The sequence below is a fragment of the Sinohyriopsis cumingii genome, chromosome 17 (genome assembly GCF_028554795.1).
Source record: "Sinohyriopsis cumingii isolate HCF-2022 chromosome 17, ASM2855479v2, whole genome shotgun sequence".
Classification (NCBI taxonomy): Eukaryota; Metazoa; Mollusca; class Bivalvia; order Unionida; family Unionidae; genus Sinohyriopsis; species Sinohyriopsis cumingii.
The window spans coordinates 10274228-10297248 of record NC_142977.1 but is presented as its reverse complement, the minus strand read 5'-3'; the positions used below and the strand labels follow the sequence as shown (position 1 = coordinate 10297248).

The following is a 23021-nucleotide window of genomic DNA, read 5'->3' as shown; positions in this document are numbered from 1 at the left end:
TCTGTCAACAGGTGGTTTCCCTACATTCTAAGACACGCCGATAAAAAGGTAGGTTTTAAAAAAGCTCACATATGTATAAATGCATTGACGTATGTATCCATAAATATATTAGTACAATGACGTTTATCCTCCTTTGATGAGAACGGCGATAACTTTCATTGAATATTGTTAATGATTTAGAATTACAGAAATTGTAGTCTGTAGAGTTGATGATGAGATCGTGTTTATTTTTCTGAATATTTATACAAATTGAGGTAGATTCATAGGTTCAATTATATCAGTGATATCTGATTTTTGAATTATCCATTTTGACAAATAAAATTAATATTTACACGCATCTATAATGGAAGGTCATCATAAACATCAAACACAGGGTTAATTATTCAACCTTGATCTCGCTGTGTAATATTAATGTAAATTATTTATTTAAAGAGTTAAATGATCATAAACTATGCAATATGAGTGGGAAATTAGCAGTGAAAATACATATATACATATTATAACACCACACACACACACACACACATATATATATATATATATATATATATATATATATATATATATATATATATATATATATATATATATATATATATATGCAGACCAGTAAGGGAATGCAATTATTTTGTATTAAAGCATGTATACATTTTACGAAGATACGCTTTTGTAGCTTTTATCATGTCAATATGACAATAAAATATAATGGAAAAGAAAATATAACCCAAAAAAGAATAATAACAGCTGCATTTTATAGGTTACCTTTAAGAAGTAGAAATACCCCTTAATACTGAAGGTAAAATATCTAAAATGAGTACAAACCAAGCAAATTAGTTATCGATAATTAGTCTCCAGTAACAATCAAAGTGATCAAATGCAACAATTTTATTAATAAAGTAGATCAATATTCTTAGAATGAAGCCTGTTGGAAAGATAGTATCCAGACAGCGAATCCAATATGTTTCTTTCAACACATTCTTTTCTTGAATTAACAATATCAACTGCCTTAAATGAAAAATCTTGTAAATTATGGAAGCTGTTTATATATAAAAAAGATGGATCGATAAAGTTATTTATGTTAAATCTATGTTTTGTTCATGCGTACAAATACTTACAGACTGGTTTTGTCCAACAAATTTCTTTTTCCAAGTCTTCAAATTAGTAAGGTTAGATTTTGCACAGGTAGTACCACAACACATCAGAAATATTTCTTAGCCATCAGTGCTACTGATATAAGTATTTTCATTATTTAAAAAAACAACACATCTGGATCTGTTATATTTAGACGACTAACCATGACTTTTAAACATTCAACAACCTTGACTAACTTACTATTAAAATATACTACATTTGTGAAATTTAATGTCAGAGCTAACATGCCGTACTCTCCAGTTATACTTTTCATACTAATAAACATATATATATATACAATTTTCGCTTCCTGTTATTATTTATGTTTATGTACATGATGTTAAGTTCTTCCATTTTGCTTTATTTCATAACTTTGTTCCTTATATACACGTACAAAGCAATGTAGGCAATACTTGCATATTCCTTCTTTAATTATATTTTTCTTTCACTTCTGCTTCTATCACACTCTTCTTCATGCGATTATGAAACTTTCTAGTATGTTCTACCAGTTAAAATACTTTTCTGTCCTACACCACACATCGTAATCACTCATGGACAAAATAATGCGTTAAAAAATACCCTTCAAAACAAACCATGCAACAAAATTTATATGAAACAAAGTAAATTCCTTAATTGTACATATTCCATGCATAGTAATATCAGTTACAACTTTGTTACATCATTGCTCTTACTTTTTCCATTGGTACTTTTCTAATGTACCAATCTTATTCTTGCTTGATATGTGTCGGCAACGAATCCGACCATTCCTGGGAAAGGATATCTTAATGGAACATACTATCAGCGTACTGAGCACAGCTTAAATACAAAAATAAAATTCCGAGTCACTGAATATCTTTCGTATTTTATTTAAAGGAACATTTTGGAAAGAATAACCAGACTGAATTTAAGCTGTACGAATTGTTTTTGGAACAGGTTATTAGATTTTATGAATAATAGGAATACGTTATTACGTTTTTTCTCAATACTAGAAATAGGTTATTACGTTTTATTTATACTATTAACAGGTTATTACGTTTTTTTGAGTACTATAAATATGTTATTACGTTTTATGTTTACTAGGAACAGGTTATTAGGTTTTCTTTATGCAAGGAACATGTTATTACGTTTTCTGAATATTAGAAAATGTTTATTACCTTTTTGAATACTAGGAATACGTTATTACGTTTTCTGTTTACTAACAACAGGCTATTACGGTTTCTTGATACTTGAAATAAGTTATTACGTATACTGTATACTAGAAATAAGTTATTACGTTTACTGTGTAATAGGAATAGGTTATTACGTTTTCTGTATACTATAATAAGTTATTACGTTTTCTGAATACTAGAAATAGGTTATTACGTTTTCTGAATACTAGAAATAGGTTATTAAATTTCCTGTATACTATAGATAGGTTATTACGTTTTTTGAATACTAGAAATATGTTATTACGTTTACTGCATACTATAAATAGGTTATTACTTTTTCTTAATAGTAGAAATAGGTTATTATGTTTTCTGAATACGAAACTTCTAGCTTATTAAAGGTTATACAATTCTCCGAAATCCATTCGAAAACTGCTAAATGCCGACTAGTTCAGATTAATTGGTTTCTACACTAGCGGACTTTCATGGATACATTACACTTGTATCATAGTTAAGTCGGCTAGCTAGTCACATTATAAGTCAGTTAAAGGCATCGACTAAGATTAGGAGTCAGTTAAGGGCATGAACAAGTCAAATTAGAAATCAGTTAAGGGATTCAACCAGTCAGATTAGAAGTCAATGAAGGGATATAAAGAACTAATTTCCTTAATTTTACAAATATTTCATTTGATTAAGACACAAAATTCTACCAACTTATCCAAGTGTTTTGCTCTTTTCCGGCATGGGTCATCTCTCTTACGTTTAAAGGCTTTGTATGTATGTATGTATGTATGTGGGGATGGGCGGGTTAGTTCTCTATGTGATTCAAAAGAGGTCACTCTCTGTATTAACTCTTGTACATGATATCAAATTGCTGTGGAGACTCACTTTTAACTATTTTGCATGTATTTTACTTTGATGTAGATAGGTGCAGTATGATTGTTAGTTCCTTACAACTGTCAATTCGGTACATTAACATTAGAGCTCCATTACACATTTTATTGACCAGGCCTGGCCCTAGGATGTGCGGGGCCCAAGGCAGCAAGCGATAAGCGGGGCCCCAAGCAAAAAAATCTGTTCAGTCTCACCACAGTTAAAAAAAAAAAGTATAGCCAGCAGCGCGGTGCTCCTGAAAGAGCGGGGCCCAATGCGGTTGCCTTGTTCGCCTTGCCCTGCATCTGTAATAAATGTCCATAAGGGGTGTGTAATGCTCACATTGGGTCGCTAAAAACTCGGTTTTGCTTTTTTATTTTCCGGTGAAAACATGTTGTTTTTCATTTGTGACATCTGTTAGGATAATATTCTACCACTGATATTTAATTAACAAATCCATTCAGTGTAAACGGCGTTATCGTTTTGGCGTGAAATCAATTGACCTTTTAAAACATCTTGACTTTTGATGTGTGAGGAGTTTACTAAAGCGAAATGATAAGTCTATACACGTAGCTATTTATTCGTTAGAAACAGTTAATGTAACTTTGTTATCAATTGGAACGAAAAATAAAAACATCTTTATTATTCTTCCAAACTCCTTCATAACATGCCATACAGTCTTCTGGAATAGGCCGCAGTGATATAGAGCAGGCATACATTTGTGTGTGTGGGTGGTTGGGGGGGTGTTTTGCTGTAGTCTTTTGGAGTAGGCTGTACAATCTCTTGTACTTGGCTGTAGTGTATTTTGGAGTATGCTGTATAATCTTTGGGAGTATGTCGTAGAAATTTTGGGCATGCTGTACAGTCTCTTAAAGTTGGCTGTATAACCTTTTGGAGTAGAGTGTAGAGTCTTTGGGAGTAGGCTGTATATCTTGCAGTTGTCTGTAGAGTATTTTGAGTAGGTTGTACAGTCGTTTGGAGTAGGCTGTACAGCCTTTTGTAGTTGTTGTTTAGCCTTTTGGAGTGGGCTGTACAGCCTTTTGTAGTTGTTGTCTAGCCTTTTAGAGTGGGCTGTACAGCCTTTTGTAGTTGTTGTCTATTTTTTTGGAGTGGGCTGTGAAACCTTTTGGAGTAGGCTGTGCAATTTTTTCAAAATCATGTTTATGCACCGATGATTATAATCCTGAGAACAGTATTGAAAAGACCACCAGTGCCAATGCCATCTTGAAGTCTATTCATCTGAAACTTGTATAAATATCAGACATTACTACTTAAATTTGAACAGACTGATATATAATATGGTTCTCAATACTGATATAGCATAAAATTCACAATATGGATGTATAGGATATGTTTCCCAATATTGGGATAGGATATATTTCCCTATATTGATATAGGATATGGTTCCCAATACTGAGATAGGATATATTTCCCTATATTGATATAGGATATGGTTCCCAATACTGAGATAGGATATATTTCCCTATATTGATATAGGATATGGTTCCCAATACTGAGATAGGATATATTTCCCAATATTGATATAGGATACGGTTCCCAATACTGAGATAGGATATATTTCCCAATTTTGATATAGGATACGGTTCGCAGTATTGATATAGAATATAGTTCCCAGTATTGATATAGGATGTGGTTTCCAGTATTGATATAGGATAAGTTTCTCGATATTGAGATAGGATATGTTTCCATTGATAAAGGATATGTTTCTCTGTATTGATATAGGTTTCAAAGATTTAAATTGTTTTCGACGAGCAGAATAGTTTTCAGAGCTTTCATATATTTGTGTTTTAGACACATATTTTAATTGACAGATGTTTCTATTATAGGACCAAACGTATGATTGGTATCACGATAATGGTCTATACTTGTTAATAAGTGAAGTCCAGTTCTACAGACCCAGATTTGACGTCTCATAATGTGCCGGTAGATCTGGGTCTCAACAATGTGTTCAGAGTAGAATACAACACCATATAATCTGATCCGCCAGCGCATTATGCGACAGCAGATCAATGTCATTGTTTATAGTTGGACTCGTCTTATAGAGAGTGCATATGGTACGTGTTAATGGAGAGGTGAGACGTGTGGCTCTTTTAGTGGTTTAGCATTTTTATTTCTGATTAGTGCTTACAAATTAGATTTTACAAACGTGAAAGAGTGACAGTGGAAAATGAGTCCGAATGTACCGATGTTTTTCTCTGATTGGAGAGAGGAGACCCAAAGTCAGCTGCCAGAATGTTTCAGATTTATATATATCGTGAACGACCTTGCAATACATCGATTTCGTCTTTTGTAAAGTGCTAAAATCATGGCTTATCTAAAACAAAACCATATGTTTAGATAAAAATGTGGGAAGCGATGTGGCTCAGTTGTCAGCGTGCCGGACTCACGACCGAATTGGTTCTGGTTCAAATCAACCCTGGTCAGCTACACTTGGGTGTCCTTGGGTAAGGCACTTACTCCAATTGCCTCTGTCCTAAATAACCTACATGTGTTGCTGTGCCATAAAACATTAAAATAAACCAAACGAAAACAAGTGATCCTGATATTGTTTCCCTGCTAATGGATTACTGATGGGCTGAACATTTCAATAAGCCTATCTTTCTAGTGTTGTAAGAATACATCCTCTGTATATACGATCTTCCATTTTGATAATTTTACTATAATCTAATAATAATATACGTATTCTCTTGCAAATAATCAAATATATCCCAAATCTTAACAAGTTGAATTTTCGAACAAAATCATTAATTGTAGTCAACAGATTTATATGGTTTTCACGCGAATTGAAATTATAATTGACCCTTTTAATTGCATTTTTATTTCAATTTTATCTTAACTTGGTACTTAAATTTGGAAGAGCTCCAGAAGAAACACATATTCGGAGTATTTCTATTTCTTAAAGCTAAAAAAATACAAAATATAAATATAAATGTCAAATAATTTGCTAGTAATAACACTGAATTTAAAATGTCATAAAATAATGCAACATATTTGTGATAAGTTAACGCACAAATGGCAAAAGCTCAGTCATCTTAACATAAGACTACCCGTAACTGTGAAATCTGTTTTACCAAAACATATCAAACTTGTTTCCAAAATATGTCAGAATTTCCAGTGTGGTAAAGTTTTAAATAAATAATTCACTCCGGATCAATTTCTAAACATACATGCTTTTACAATATGTATTTCTAATAAGAGCAAAAATCTATTTCAGAAAAAAATGTACTTACCCAAAAATGATCTATAGCCGTGCGGCTAAAAAGATGATCCATAATAACTCTGTAGTCATGGGATCAATTCTTATTCTTAATTATAATGGACACATAGTTTATGATATTCTGCAATTGTACATTGCCTCTAATCAAATGTAACTTTCATTACTGTCAATTCTTTATTGGTGTGCATCAGAGATACATTAAACCTATCTTAAAAACATTGCATGCAAGGCACTTGTGAGCTATAAAATTATCAATTGCTATCTACTCGTCCACTCAGGTTAATGGTATGCATCAGAGACACATTAAACTTATCTACTCGTCCACTCAGGTTAATGGTATGCATCAGAGACACATTAAACTTATCTACTCGTCCACTCAGGTTAATGGTATGCATCAGAGATACCTTAAACCTGTCTACTCGTCCACTCAGGTTAATGATATGCATCAGAGATACCTTAAACCTATCTTAAAAACATTGCATGTAAGGCACTTCTGAGCTATAAAATTATCAATTGCTATCTTCTCGTCCACTCATGTTAATGGCATGCATCAGATACGCATATACAATGCCTGATGTGAAAACTGCCCAATACACGAGTCCATTTTACTTAAGCTGACTCAGCTATAAAGGAATTTTAGTGTCTTTTTTGTGTGGGCATGTCCAGAACACTAGCAGGGCTTTGGGGTGCTCTCTCCCAATCCGAAAAGTTAAAATGATTTTATATCCAGGGCTGGAGCTACCATATAGGCAAACTAGGCAGCTGCCTAGGGCGCTGATTTCAGGGGACGCATTTTTACATTTTTTTTATTGTTTATAAATTTGGAAATTGATATTTTCCGGGGGGGGGGGCGCCAGAATCTAACCCTGCCTAGAGCGCCAGATAGTCTGGCCGGGTCTGGCGCCGGCCCTGTTTATATCTATTCGTGATGGGCCCCACCACCTCAGCCCGACCTGATAGGTATTTACCTGTTTAAATTCTCGATGACAGGTCGCCTTTCGTTGTCGATAGACCTAAACTGTGTTTCAACATAAACTTGGACATATGTGTTCCTCCCCTCAGACATTACAACCTGTTGGCTTATTTCCTCAACCACTGTGATAAAAATTGGGTGACCATTTGCCAATGATCGATTTATTGTTCTTGCCGTTTCCTGTGCATATTTCTTCTAAACATTTATCTTGATTGTTATAGATGGAAAAAAAAGTTGTTAGAAATCAATAAAAAATATTATTAAGGTCATATTTAATTTCCACCTCCATTGTTTTTTATATTTGCTATGGTTGATCGAATCAATACGCTGTAAATGATTGATGTAGCAGGAGGTCGTTATCTTTCATCCGCTGCTCCCTTCGATTCCGTAACCCTCTCTGATTATTAACGATTTTTTGTTTTGTTTGTTTCTGTTTTGTTTCTTTCTTCCTTTTTTTCGTTACGTTGATCTCAACTTAATTTCGTTAATTCACTCTGGTCATTGCCTATTTTCCCCTCTGTAGGGTTTTCTGTTGATTCACACTGGTCGTCTCACCCTGGTCATTGCCCATATTCCCCTCTGTAGGGTTTTCTATTGATTCACCCTGGTCGTCGTCCATATTCCCCTCTGTAGGGTTTTCTGTTGATTCACCCTGGCCGTCGCCCATATTCCCCTCTGTAGGGTTTTCTGTTGATTCACCCTTTTCAGTGTCCTCCTCTGTGGGTTTTTCCTCAATTTTTTTTTTCTTCCTGTAAACTTTTCGTCCAGTTGTAAGTTTGAAATAGTTTCGAGAAAAAAAAAAACGAATTAATGAAGTTTATTTTCTTCTTTTTTCCTCTACGCCACAGATTTTCGCTTGTTTGGTAGTGGCTGGATTGAAGCAATCAATGCCACGTGTCTGGCTTGACCGCATCTGGGACATGGTCGGTGATATATAAAGCCTATATGCCATGTTTATAGATGAAAGCTTCTCAAGTTGAAGAATGGGGGCATTTAATTGTTTGCCTCTTCAGTGTGTAAAGTAACAAATCTTAGTCCCGTCAGCACTGTGGGGTATTCCTAAAAAGTGACTTTCAGTTTATTTTCTAATTCAGTTTCTTTTGAAAGTATTTCTAATAGTAAGTACATTTTTTGAGCACCTGTCACCTTAATTTGTATTACTCTTTCTGTTTCTCTCTCTCTCTCTTGGATGAGCACATCACAACTATTCTTACAGTAGGTATCCCATTACCCAAGTACACATTATTCCTTTTAATCTCTAAGGTGCATTATTTTGTTAATTATTAATTTTTTAAATTCAAATATGTGTATAATGTATCTGGAAAATTATTCAAAATATGTATATTTTTTTACAGGAAAGAGCTGTCAACCCTGTGATTCAAAATGTCTACAGACTGGTTTACTTCCCTTACTTTCTGAGAGAGAGAGAGAGAGAGAGAGAAAGGATATATTCAAAGATGAATCAATCTAATTATACAGCAAACAAATTGAGAACTATTTATATGCTGAAGTTTATTAATATGCACACATTTGGCTTATAATAAAACTCATTGGATACCTTGATGACAAGACTGTTTGCTAAACTTTTGACAAATTGGATTAGAAAGTCATTAAAGTGCTAAGTATCTCAGCAAATAGATTCATGATCACTTCATCACTATAAAAGGATCTCGCTAACTATCAAACTCAGGGAAACTGTACCAGTTAAAAGTCTATACATACATGCCAACCCACCAAGGGGTATAAGTGTAATTATTACTAACTGGCAAAAAAGCAAAATTTGGGTTTCAAATGTGTAATCTCTATATTACAGGCCTGAACTACAGCATGTATGAATAAGATACATTTTTACTACTAACCTGGTTTTGCAGCTGGTCAGAATTCTCATCACAAAGGACAAAATCCATATGGATTAGAACCAGAATAAAAGCACAAAATATACTGAAAAATTATTTATATTCTGCACTCATTAAATGTGTATAAATTTTGCTGAATGATTGTGAACTGGAAATCTGCAATGAGGTCAGGTGATCTGATTGCTGTAGTACATTAATCTTGTATACTTCTTTTAAATTTTTTTAAAGTGGTGTTGATTCCTTTTTTTCTGATCTGACATGTTTTGAAGTTTGAAAAGATCAATCTGCTCTAACATTTTTTGTCATATAACATCCACAACTTGCAATGTAAAGCATTTCACGTAACATCTGGTGCCATTTTCTTTAAAAGTATAGACTGGTTCACATCTTAACTAGCTTGTCAATGAAATGAATCTGTGAGGCAAAGTTCACATTCGAAGAAGCCTGTCTGTTTTCTTGGAAATGGGGTCATATTAAGTTGTTATAAATAGCAAAAGTGGAAAGTACTTTTACACTATTCTCACACAAATGTTATAAGCAAATATTCCTGTTTTGATCAAAATCATGTTAGAAATACACACTTTAGAACTGTAGCAAGCTCAGTCAATTAGATGCTAAATCACCTCATTAATGTCTGTAGATTTCATCCATAATCAAACTCATCAGAGACCTTGATGATATAAACATATATTTCAAGTTTCATTAATGCGAAATTAGAAATATGGTTTCCAGTAAGATAACAAACTTAGCCCAAAAAATGCAAGATCACCGCTTTAATGGTAATAGATGTCAATCGAATTTGGAATGTGTCCAAGTCTGATTAAAATTTGTCCAAAAACAAACGCCTTTCTGAGTGGTAACATGCAATGTGGATGGAGGATGGACACTAGCCATACCATTCCCTTAAGATACTACCGATAATTATGAGTGACTTGTCAGATCAAAGTGGTCAAGAGAGGAGAAAGACTGAAGACATACTGCCAGAAACAAACCATAGATGATGCCTGCTGTTTATCTTATTATGTTTTTACTACTGATATTTATTCATTTTTTTTATGCACACAAACACACAAAGCTCTTTTATCACCTGTGCTGTGTTGTTTAGATTTTGTTTAAATTTCATGGTTGAAGTCTTGTTCTTTTTTTCTTGTGAACTATTTATCTACCGAAGAACCCAAAATGATATGATTACATGAACTTCCAGATTTAAACTACATAACTTTTTGAACCAACAGACTCCCAAATATAAAATTTTGGAACTGAATTAATTGATGCCTTGCATGATATACATATCTTTTAAGAACTTCTTAAATCTGCTTCAATCTTCTTCATTGACATATCATTTATACTGTGATTACCTTCATGTCATATCATTTATACTGTAATTACCTTGATGGCATATCATTTATACTATAATTACCTTCATGGCATATCATTTATACTGTGATTACCTTCAAAGCATATCATTTATACTGTGATTACCTTCAATGCATAGCATTTATACTATAATTACCTTCAAAGCATATCATTTATACTGTGATTACCTTCAAAGCATATTATTTATACTGTGATTACCTTCATGGCATATCATTTATGCTGTGATTAACATCATGGCATATCATTCATCCTGCAATTACATTATACAATATCATTGCTACTGTGACTACCTTGAAGGCAAATACAAAATTTTGGAACTGAATTAACTGATGCCTTGCGTGATATACATATCTTTTAAGAACTTCTTAAATATGCTTCAATCTTCTTCATTGACATATCATTTATACTGTGATTACCTTGATGGCATATCATTTATACTATAATTACCTTCATGGCATATCATTTATACTGTAATTACCTTGATGACATATCCTTTCATACCATGAATACCTTCACGGCATATCATTTATAATGTGATTACCATCATGGCATATTATTTATACTGCAATTACATTATATAATATCATTTCTACTGTGACTACCTTCATGGCATATCATTTATACTGTAATTACCTTCATGGCATATCCTTTATACCATGATTACCTTCGTGGCATATCATTTATAATGTGATTACCATCAAAGCATATCATTTATACTGCAATTGCATTATACAATATCATTGCTACTGTGACTACCTTCATAACATATCATTTATACTGTGATTATCTTCATGGAATATCAATTGTATTATGATTTCCTTCATAGAATATAACTTAAACTGTGATTACCTTCATGGCATATCATTTACACTCTGATTTATTTCATGGCATATAATTTACACTGTGATTACTTTCATGGAATATAATTTACACTGTGATTACTTTCACAGAATATTTACACTGTGACTACCTTCATGGCATATCATTTAGACTTTGACTACCATTCTATAGGCTGAGGTAGATTTGAAATACAAATTTATGTTATATGATTTAAGATTCCACTTAGACTATGAATGACATAACTTTCATCAACCTCCTTCGGCACAGATTGTCCAACATGGCACAATAACAACGCCGTCATTCCAACACCCCGAGCTCCGAAATAGTCATTAGTTACATTATCTCCAACATGTATGGCCTCTGAGGGTCGCACATTTGCTATATCTAAAGCTAAATGAAATATTTTTGTATCTGGTTTTGCAACCTTTGCAAGTCCTGATGGCAAAACAAAGTCAAAATAATGTCTTATTGCCAAGGACTGTAAAATGTTGTCTAGTCTTTCATCAAAGTTGGATATTACTCCATATTTCATTGTGGGATATTTTCTTTTGATTTCATCTAGTGTTGCAATGACGGATGTTGGGAAAACTTCCCAGCCTTTGGATGTGGAAAAATGAACATAAAGATGATTTGCAATTGTCAGCAACTTGTCATTCCCCGAATATCCTGCTTCTGTGAAACAGTTTTTCACCAAGTCTGTCCACCATTTGTAAGATGACAGACCTTGCTGACAGCCAAAGTTGGGATACTGAGCATTTTGTTTCTTCCATGCTGACTTGAAGGACTGGTCCAGATTGCTGGCATCTGCCTTTAGGCCATAGATGCTAGCCACATTGGCATACTGTTGGCCAACACTTCCCATAACTCGGATGATTGTGTTTGTTATATCAAAAGTTATGAGTTTTGTCATTTCTGAAAAAAAAAGAAAATACTTTGAATGAGTAATAGGGGGCAATGCATCAATTATAAATATTCACTATGTATACACAAACATATAATGAATGCACACATATACACACACAGATTCTATGTATTACACAAACAATGTATGTATAAACATATACACACAAATACACTGTATGTATGCACATGCTTATAAACTATGTATACATATATATATATATATATATATATATATATATATATATATATATATATATATATATATGTGTGTGTGTGTGTGTGTGTGTGTGTGTGAGTATGTGTGATTTCATTTTTTAAACATAGTTTTAAAAATTTTTCAGTCATATCACTACAATGCCTGCAATGTGACAGTTTGTAGTGATGTCTAGCACAGGGGCATCATGCCACAGTTACATAGCATGATGACCCACCCATCAATATTATCCTGATACCAGGCCAACCAGTCCTAAAACTAGCCTCATAATGCTTAGCGCCTAGTGAGGTATCTGTTAGAACCATTTTTTAAAGTCTCTGTTATGACTTGGCCGGGGTTCGAACATGTGACCTTCTGTATCTGAGGCAGACACTCTAACCACTAGGCCACTGGAGCAGTATATATACACATATACAGTGTATGTATACACATTTACTATGTATGGACACATATACAGTGTATGTATACACACACATATACACCCATTTTGCATATCATTTTCTAGTGTAGTGTAGGAAAAGACATAACACACACAAATAAACAAATGTACATACATTCATATAGTACACAATCCCATTTTCAATAATCAAATATAAACATACAGCATCTAAGTGACTTTGTGATATTATAGTCCTTTTTGTTCCAGTTTACCATCAAATCAGACTGAATGAAATATTTTATAGTTAGCAATTAGTTTATAATAAAAATACAATAACACATTGTACACTATAATGTTATGTTGCCTAACATGCATTTGAATTATAACACATTGTACACTATAATGTTGTTGCCTAACATGCATTTGGATTATAACACATTGTACACTATAATGTTATGTTGCCTAACATGCATTTGAATTATAACACATTGTACACTATAATGTTATGTTGCCTAACATGCATTTGAATTATAACACATTGTACACAATAATGTTATGTTGCCTAACATGCATTTGAATTATAACACATTGTACACAATAATGTTATGTCGCCTAACATGTATTTGGATTATAACACATTGTACACTATAATGTGATGTTGCCTAACATGCATCTGAATTATAACACATTGTACACTATAATGTTATGTTGCCTAACATGCATTTGAATTATAACACATTGTACACTACAGTGTTATGTTGCCTAACATGCATTTGAATTATAACACATTGTACACTATAATGTTATGTTGCCTAACATGCATTTGGATTATAACACACTGTACACTATAATGTTATGTTGCCTAACATGCATTTGGATTATAACACATTGTACACTATAATGTTATGTTGCCTAACATGCATTTGAATTATAACACATTGTACACTATAATGTTATGTTGCCTAACATGCATTTGGATTATAACATATCATCCTTAGTTACTGGTGGAATAATGATTACCAAATCAACATACTGTATATGCTTCTTTTCAGATTTGATTGCAATATATTTTGTTAGATTATAGTTGTCTTTAAGAAAAACTGTCAAGTCATCCAATCTAAGCATATGCTGTTTCATTTTACATATATAAATGTAGTATTTGGCTACCAGAAAACAAAAATAAAAAAATGTTCATATATTCCATCTCTACTTGTATCTTCCAATATACCAGTGTTTACACTCGGCACAATATTTATATTCACTTGATTCTGAATCCAGTGGGACACATTCCACAGCCTGATTATCACATTAAATTCCCAAAACAAATCTACTATTTTGCTTCTGGGGCATTAATACAAAGAAGTACGCTTATCAGTATTGGATAATTTTATTTTATACAGAAATTAATTCATTGGTAAAATTCTATGAGTAACATGAAATGGATACCATTGTAATTTTCAGTTTATTGTTATTTTAAAAAAGTTTATCTTATATGTCAGGCTATATATCTATATTCAAATTGAAAATTTCATTCTATTTATTTTCACTACTGGGTTTCATAGTGATCTGTAATGTCTTTACATCCTTTTGTTGTTATAATAATAATAATAATAATAATAATAATAATAATAATAATAATATTAATAATAATGAGGACTTTGCATAGCGCCTAATCTTTATAAGCTCTAAGCGCTTTACAACATTAGACAACACCTATAAGACAAAAAACATATAATGATATGATTACAAAAACAAACACCATGAAATTAGAAAACATAAAAACACATGCTGAGAATATATAAGGTAGGAAACATTATTAGGTCTTTAAGTTTGTTCTTGCAGTCGAAATAAGTGAGTTTTGAGAGCACTCTTGAATGGGATCACTGTGTCTTTGTGTCTAAGTTCAGTGGGCAATTCATTCCATGTTGCTGGATCCTGGTATGCAAAAGAATGCTGTACATATGACTTTATTTTCATAGTAGGAATAATGAGTATACAATTGTCAAAAGAGGAGCATAAGTATCTTGCTGGTGTGTACACGCGTGAGGTCGGATAGGTATGTTGGACTAGAGTCCAACAGTGAAACGTAGCACAGTGAACAAATTTTGTGTTTAATTCTGGATCGAATGGATAGCCAGTGTAGGGTACAGAGCAGCTGGGAGGTGTGCTCTGATCGTGGTACTCTTAAGTATGATCCGAGCAGCTGTGTTTTGAACTTTTTTGAAATTTATGGAGCAGATATTGAGATGAACCAGATAGAATTGAGTTACAATAGTCCAGTCTTGAAAGTTCTAATGAACACACAAGTGTTTTAGTGGCATCAATTGAAAGATATTTGTGAACTGAGCTGATGCGTCTCAGCTCAAGATATGCAGCCTTGCATCAAGATATGCAGCCTTGCATATGTTCATGACATGTTGGTATAATGTGAGAGTACTGTCCAGAGTAACACCTAGGTTTCATACTGATTGTGTGAATTTAATGTTGGTGTTGCTGATATTTATTATTTGAGGTAAAGGATGTGAATTAGAAAGTCTTTGTGTTGTGATCAGAATGGCCTCAGTTTTATCATCATTCATCTGCAGCTTGTTACATGTCATCCATGATTTCACATCAGAAATGCACCTCTCTACACCCTGGATGGTAGCATCAACTTCAGTTGGGTGGCTAGATTTGTATATTTGGGTGTCATCTGCCTACAACTGGTGAGACACTGGATGATGATCTATGACACTTGAGAGCGACTGAGTGTATAGAATGAAGAGAACAGGTCCAAGAACAGACCCCTGTGGAACACCACAACATAGATCAACTGGGCTGGAGTGTATTCCATTTGCAGATACAATTTGTGTCCTGTTGACCAAGTAGGACTTGAACCACAGTAAGGCTGTATCATGAATGCCAAATACATGCTGGAGACGGTGAAGTAATATATTGTGGTCTATTGTGTCAAATGCTGCAGACAAAGCAAGGAGGGTGAGAACTGTAATCTTTCCGCTATCCAACACAGAGAAAATGTCATTAACTACTTTTAGAAGAGTAGTTTCAGTACTGTGGCAAGGGCGATATGCAGATTGTACATTGCTAAAAAGACTGTTTGAATTTAGATGAGATACAAGCTGGGATAGAACAACCTTTTCTAAGATTTTTGATATGAATGGGAGATTAGAAATACAATTTCTAAATGAAAGGGATAAATGTCATTATATCTACCTGTAACCTTTTACATAAGGACTTTACACTTTGAATGATACCTTGAAAGGCAACGAAACTCACACAGAGACCATATTTAGCTTTAAAGCTTTCAAAGTCAATAATAGTTTCCTGATCTGAAAGGATATCACCAAAATAGATTACATTATGTTCAAACCATTTCCTATAGAAAATGGGTACTGCGTTCATCTTTATAAGGGAGGTCATCCATAAACTTGTTTCCATAACATCTTCTCCTGTCCGGTTGTACTGCTTACATTTATCCTCCTTGGGTATGCAAGTGTTAATACCTTGTCTCAAAACAGTTGAGAATGATCCAGTTTCATATGCTTCATTAATTGTTCTAACTACAGTAGTAAAATTAAGAAATGTCCTTCAGCACTATGTGCTGCATCATTTTCTTTTGGTTTGTTATAGAAAGCCATATCAAAATGACTTACGTCTGTAATCCATTTTAAATTGTGTATGTTAGTTGCAATAACTTGTCTTTGATAAGTATAATGATTCCAGCTCCTGATGTGTAAGTAAACTGATAAACTAGATGATCTGGGGAAACAGCCGAGTGTTACGATGTTTTAGTTTTAACCAGGATTCCGTTTAAAAAACTCCTGTTGTAATACTCATCCAGAATGCTTAACAATTTAGCTTTTTGTTAATATATAGGGATGCATGGTTTAAGCATTTCATTTGGGGATGCCTGCTTGTGGAGTGTACCTATTTGATCACACAAAAAATTGATATCATTTTCTGTGGCGACTGAGGTGAGTGAACAACATGGGCATTCTGCTTTATTGTATGGTCACAGTTTAGACAGATCCAGGGAAATGAAAAGTTGTTTGTAAGGAGCTCTTCATATGTCTCTTGACTGATGCTATCTATGACTGATACCATTCTCTGACAGAGGCCATTTTTCTGACTGAGGCCATCTTTCTGACTAAGGCCATCTATCACTGAGGCCATTTTTCTGACTGAGGCCATCTATCACTAAGGCCATTTTTCTGAATGAGGCCATCTATCACTGAGGCCATTTTTCTGACTGAGGCCATCTATCACTAAGGCCATTTTTCTGAATGAGGCCATCTATCACTGAGGCCATTTTTCTGACTGAGGCCATCTATCACTTAGGCCATTTTTCTGACTGAGACCATTTTTCTGACTGAGGCCATCTATCACTGAAGCCATTTTTCTGACTGAGGCCATCTATCACTGAGGTCATTTTTCTGACTGAGGCCATCTATCACTGAAGCCATTTTTCTGACTGAGGCCATCTATCACTAAGGCCATTTTTCTGAATGAGGCCATCTATCACTGAGGCCATTTTTCTGACTGAGGCCATCTATCACTAAGGCCATTTTTCTGACTGAGGCCATCTATTGCTGAGGCCATTTTTCTGACTGAGGCCATCTGTCACTGAGGCCATCTATCACTGAGGCCATTTTTCTGACTGAGACCATTTTTCTGACTGAGGCCATTATCTCGACTAAGGCCATTCTCTGACTGAACCCATAAATAGCTGATGCCAATCTCTGACCCAGCCAATCTATGTGAAACCAATGGCTATATTTGTCACAATCAATACCTTAGCCATAATCAAGGACTTCCTGTAAAGAACTTCTGCATCGATATTCAGGGCCTGGGTTTTAGTTCAACACAGAAGTAGTGAAATGATCCATGGACCATTTTGTCGTATTCTCCATTTAATTCATTCAATAAGGCCGCATTTACTAATGCTTTCATCTGGTTTTCAATCATTTAGTCTTAACATGGGTATGACACATATACGTTTTCAAATGCAGGAGGCAGAGACAAGAGGTATAAAGCGAAAAGTTGATCACAACGACCTATATTTTCAAATGCAGGAGGCAGAGGCAAGCTGGGTTCATGGTCAGCATTGTAAATAGAAAGCCTTGAGTGTATGGTCAGCATTGTAAATAGAAAGCCATGAGTGTCCAAACAAGACTCTAAAACAATAAAAAGAAGGTGAAGATCACAGGTGGGAAACCAAAGGTAATATGTACAATCTCAAAGTCATTATAATGTGAAGTATAAAGTGAAAAGTTGATCACAATGACCTATATTTGCACAGTGATGAGACATTTAAAATGATGCCCTTGATAAGTATAAATCTTCTATCTAACGTTATTGTCTGACACCCTAATTTGATGCTCCCTTATTCTGATGCAGTGTAATTAAATCACAGTTCTTGAAAGAACATGCCTCTCAATGGCAGCACAAATACAATTTTTGTATTCATTTAACACTGAGTCATGCAGAGAAAAAATCCTATTATTCTCATCTGTGGAATGAAACAAAGATGCATACCATGAAAAAACTGCATTTCACTAATTCTTTTTTTTCCCCCAACCAATAAGTCTACAAAAAGTCCTTATCAGCTACTTGGATGGGGCAAAATCGATTTCCCACCAGAACAAGCAGCCAGTCTGCTACTCAACATCTGTTGGCCATGTTTCTCATAAGCTGATAACCACATTAGTAACACTGTTTAGAATGGTGTACAGCATTATAAAGTTTTTTTTTATGAATCTGTCATTCTGAGGTGCGTCTTTTCTTATTTTCTTATTATCATTTCTGGAAATTTATATGATATATATACTTATTATTCATTTCATGATTAAATCAGCATCCTGTAAATTATTTATTTTAAAAAAATGTATGAGGATTGTTTGATAAATAAGAATTTTTTATGCTAATAGGAAATTTTCAATCAGCCTAGTAGGGAATCTCAATTTTTAACTATTGTAATCAATTTATTATTTATAAATTTGTATGATAATGGCAAGAATTAAAATAAATGAAAATAAAACTGCCTCCTGTAACAATATGTCTTGTCTCTGATTTTTTGCACTTTTACAGATATATATTATGAAGGATGAAAACCAGTCTTAGAGCTAAAGATTGCAGTTCTGTACATTAACAACGCCAATTAAGTATTGGAAAACAATCATACACTAAATCTGATTTTTTGTATAATCATAAGAAAACATTTTTATCATAATGTGAACATGATGTTCCCTAATTTGATTATCTTTTGTGACAAATGAAGATCGTGATAAATATAAGAACAACTTTAAGAATGCTAAATAATATTTTAAATGTAATTTTCCTATAAACTTGAGTTTTCTATTGTTAAGAGTCTATGCTCTTAAAATAAGTAACATAAACACGTGAAGACAACAAGCGTTTTAAAATTTAACAAATACTTTATTTTCCCTAGAACACAAAGTGAAAAATGAGAAAAAAGAACTTACGGTATTGTGAATTAAATCCAAATTGTAATCTAAAAGTTAAAAGATACAAGTCCTATCAATGAAAAATTCTAAGTGAATGTCAGTTCAAATCCAAATGAAATTCAAAATGGAAGGTGACGACGTCTGTAATAACCTATGAAGTGTTGATGTGTCAACAGTCTCTTGTTGAATCACAGAAAGTATTATTCCAGTTTTTAATTCTTTATAAATTCCAGTGAATGTCTTTGTCCAAGAATTGTATCAGATCACTTTTGTATTTCCAGGGAAAATAATCACTTGAGTTCAATAACTGAAAGAAAATAAAAATTCAGCCCAAACTGGTCACGACATAATACAACTTAAAAGTGCAAGGTGTTAATGCATGACTGACTAAACCTTTATCAGAGCATAAGTTATATGACTAATTAAGATGCAAAACAGATACCAGGATGAGGGTCAAAAGTTCATTCTTCTGGAAAAATAGAAGTTTGTTACCAACTGACATATGCTTAAAATCATGAAGTCCAGGTATGACCTTGACTGAACTTAATGATTCTTACTGTGAGAAAGATAAAAAAAATTTTTTTATAAGTTGTTTACCAAAACTGTCACTGATTTTGGAACAAGGTCAGCAACAAGTTACAATGTTTCAGTTACTCAATTCTGGACAAGGTCAAGTCCAGTAAACAATGTTACATATGGAATAAAATAAAATTTTAAAACTAACAGACAAACAATTAGTTTAAATATACATAACACTATTTGCTGTTGATGCTACTTTGCAATGTATAATATGTGCCGCAGGAAGAAACAGTCTTCTCTGAGGTGCATCAAAATGAGTGACGTACAATGGATCTTTACAACAAGGGCTCGTCTATCTATATGGTACATCACTGCAGTCACCTTGACGATTCTAAATAACCAGTCACCCTTGAATATTACACGGCTGTGGTAGATGAGAGTTAGAAGGATGACTAGTGTAAGAGGACACATGGTACTAACTGTATGGAAAAATGGGAACCAGCCTGGAAATGGGTGAACATAACATAGACTATACATTTATCTGGGTTTGGGTGGCCAGGATTGGTTGATAATGAAAATCATTTTGTAGGAAATATAATCTTCTGAGAGCTTATTCTAGTTGGAAACTGAAGAAAAAAATAGAGACATTGTTTCCTTGATGGAATTTCAGTCCTTTAACAGTCTTGAGCTTGGAACTCTCATTACTGAAATTAGCACCTCTTTGGTGCATAAATGAATGCACATGTTTCAAACAAATGTAGGTCCAGAAAATGCCACAGCTCATAACCTTTAATCTACACAGAAGCTGTTATCCAGGTTTCATCTATACTCAGGGATTATCCTGGGCTTCGCCAATGTCGCAAATTGCAATTTTTTTTCCTTATTGGCGACAAAAATATCCCATCTGGCGATTTTTTTGGCGACAGACTTTTTGGTTATTTAATTTGTACATACAATCATGGATTTGGACTGGATAAATTAAAAGGGAGAACGAAAGGAAGCCAAAAACTTGACTAAACAATGCATTGGAATCAATCTGTTACACAAATGATCCTTTGTTCGTATTGACAACCCCATCTTTACAGTGCATTGTTACATCATAATCTGCTTATGCTGACATCTGGGCTGAGTACTGTATGCTGTGATACAGTCAATCATGCTACCGAACTATACCTACAACTGACCGACTTTTGAAGACGCGAATAGAACAGATACAATTAATTGAATGGCTAATCCTGCTGTTGTTTTTTTTTTTTTTTTTTTACATATACCAGTACATTAGTTTTGCTGAACCTTCATAGAAAACTGATAACCTCTGAAGTACCGACTACTGTGTATAAATACAAAGCAAATGGAAAAAAATCTCAATCACAATTATATCTGTCGCCAGTGCAGCATTTTACTTGTTGATCTTTTCCTTTTGCCATCAATCTGTGTTACGGCTACTGAGACTTAAACTCCGCAACAAGAAATAGCAACAAAAAAACAAACCAGTTTTGCATAATTAATAATAATTATTTATTTCTCAAAATACAGGAGTGAAAGAATCCCTAAATTGGGTGTGAATTTATGCTTATATATACGGTCCAATATTGCCAGGTGTTGACTCGTGTAAGTTTCATTTGTGTGAATGGAGATCCTATTTTGCTTGTCGAGAAAATTTATACAGCAATCAGTGATCATTCTTGGGATTTAGGAAGCAATTCACTACAAGCTTTGTGAAGCTAGCCATAAAGGGGGGGGGGCCTGCTGATAGACTACTGGTGTCACCTGTCGGCACTGTGGACTGTGAACGTGGATTCAGTAAGATGAACCTCATAAAAACTGACATCAGAAATAAACTCTGCATCTCATCTCTCAAGAATTTCATGAGAATCAGCATGTACAGATGTGAAAAAGTAGACTTTGAAACTGCATTCAACAAGTGGGCAGCCCTAAACTCGTGACGGATCTTCATGTAACACTTTGTAACATTTTGTTAATGCTTGTTGTAATTAAAGTATTAACTAACCCATCTTTTGTAATTTTCATTGCCTGTTACATTAATAGACTAAATTAACACTTGGAAAAATGTACACTACTTGTTCTGGCGACACTTTTTGAAAATTGGCGACAAAATATTGAGGTTGGCAATTTTTTTGGCAACAGCTTTTTAAAAGCCAGGACCATCCCTGTATACTGATACCACAATGTCAGCCAATCCTGCATGTTGGGTAATCCTGTGCAATGATATGACATTCCTGTTAACATTGGATTATGTCTTGTTTTTGGTTGAAAATCCAGTTTGCATCAAGAAAGAACTTTCTTCCTTTAATTAAGGAAAGTGATATTCAAAAAGTGTGCAAAAATATCCCACATTTCTACCCTAATTGCATATCAAAGTGTGTGTTCTAAATGTCAACATGAAGACCCACTCCATGACCTTGTTGAATTTTTTACCCAGAAAATCCTATTTACTATGTATATTTTAGTCATAAATAAAATACATTATATAACAGATGGAAATGTATACCTTAAAACAATACTGCCTTTTGATCAAAGTTTCCAATTTTGCAAGAAGCTGTCCCACACGTACAAAATCGTCTACTATCCAAAATGTGAACTTGCCAGTAGAACGGGATTCTCAAGAAATTCCCCGGCGTATAGTCTGTTGATAAATTCTTTAGTAATTTTTTTTCCCCATTAAACGTGACGTTGTAAACATAAGCACTCATAATGTCAAGTTATTGAATTTTTAATAGCATGGTGTTTGCATAGGTTTACTACAGGAACTGACTCAGTACCGTGAGTGCTAAAGGAAAAAAAGAAGCATATTTGAATAATGTCTGAAAAGGTGAACTTAAGTGCTACAGTAAAGTGTATCAAAACCGGGTACTCAGCAGTCGAAGGTACGGCATACAGTTAATTAATGCTTCAAAAGTTAGTCAGTGTTGCGAGAAGGAAGAACCAAAAGCAAATGTTGTGCGCTGCCATAGAAATAATTAATATTCTTGGCAAATTTAGGGACCATGAAAAATAATATGAGTTCGAGTAAATATTAGTATTCGATGGTTATAACCTGCATTTGACCTGCTCACACTGCGCCGGATGTATACAAAATACATCTTAC

The 23021-nt window shown here is 33.9% G+C and overlaps 1 protein-coding gene across 2 annotated transcripts; it reads right to left on the bottom strand.

The window, feature by feature from the left end:
* Nucleotides 1-8852: 8852 nt before the first annotated feature.
* On the bottom strand, nucleotides 8853-23006 carry LOC149777731 (haloacid dehalogenase-like hydrolase domain-containing protein 3). 2 transcript variants are annotated; one of them, XM_089938779.1, is made up of 2 exons: nucleotides 22971-23006; nucleotides 8853-12345 (listed from the first exon to the last, which is right to left on the bottom strand). In XM_089938779.1, exon 2 carries the CDS (start codon nucleotides 12341-12343, stop codon nucleotides 11630-11632), a length of 714 nt encoding a protein of 237 aa, XP_089794905.1. In that variant the 5' UTR covers nucleotides 12344-12345; nucleotides 22971-23006; the 3' UTR covers nucleotides 8853-11629. The 2 variants fall into 2 exon arrangements, with proteins under 2 accessions (XP_089794905.1, XP_089794904.1); XM_089938778.1 differs by lacking the exon at nucleotides 22971-23006 and adding an exon at nucleotides 22425-22964.
* Between the last annotated feature and the right edge of the window lie 15 nt (nucleotides 23007-23021).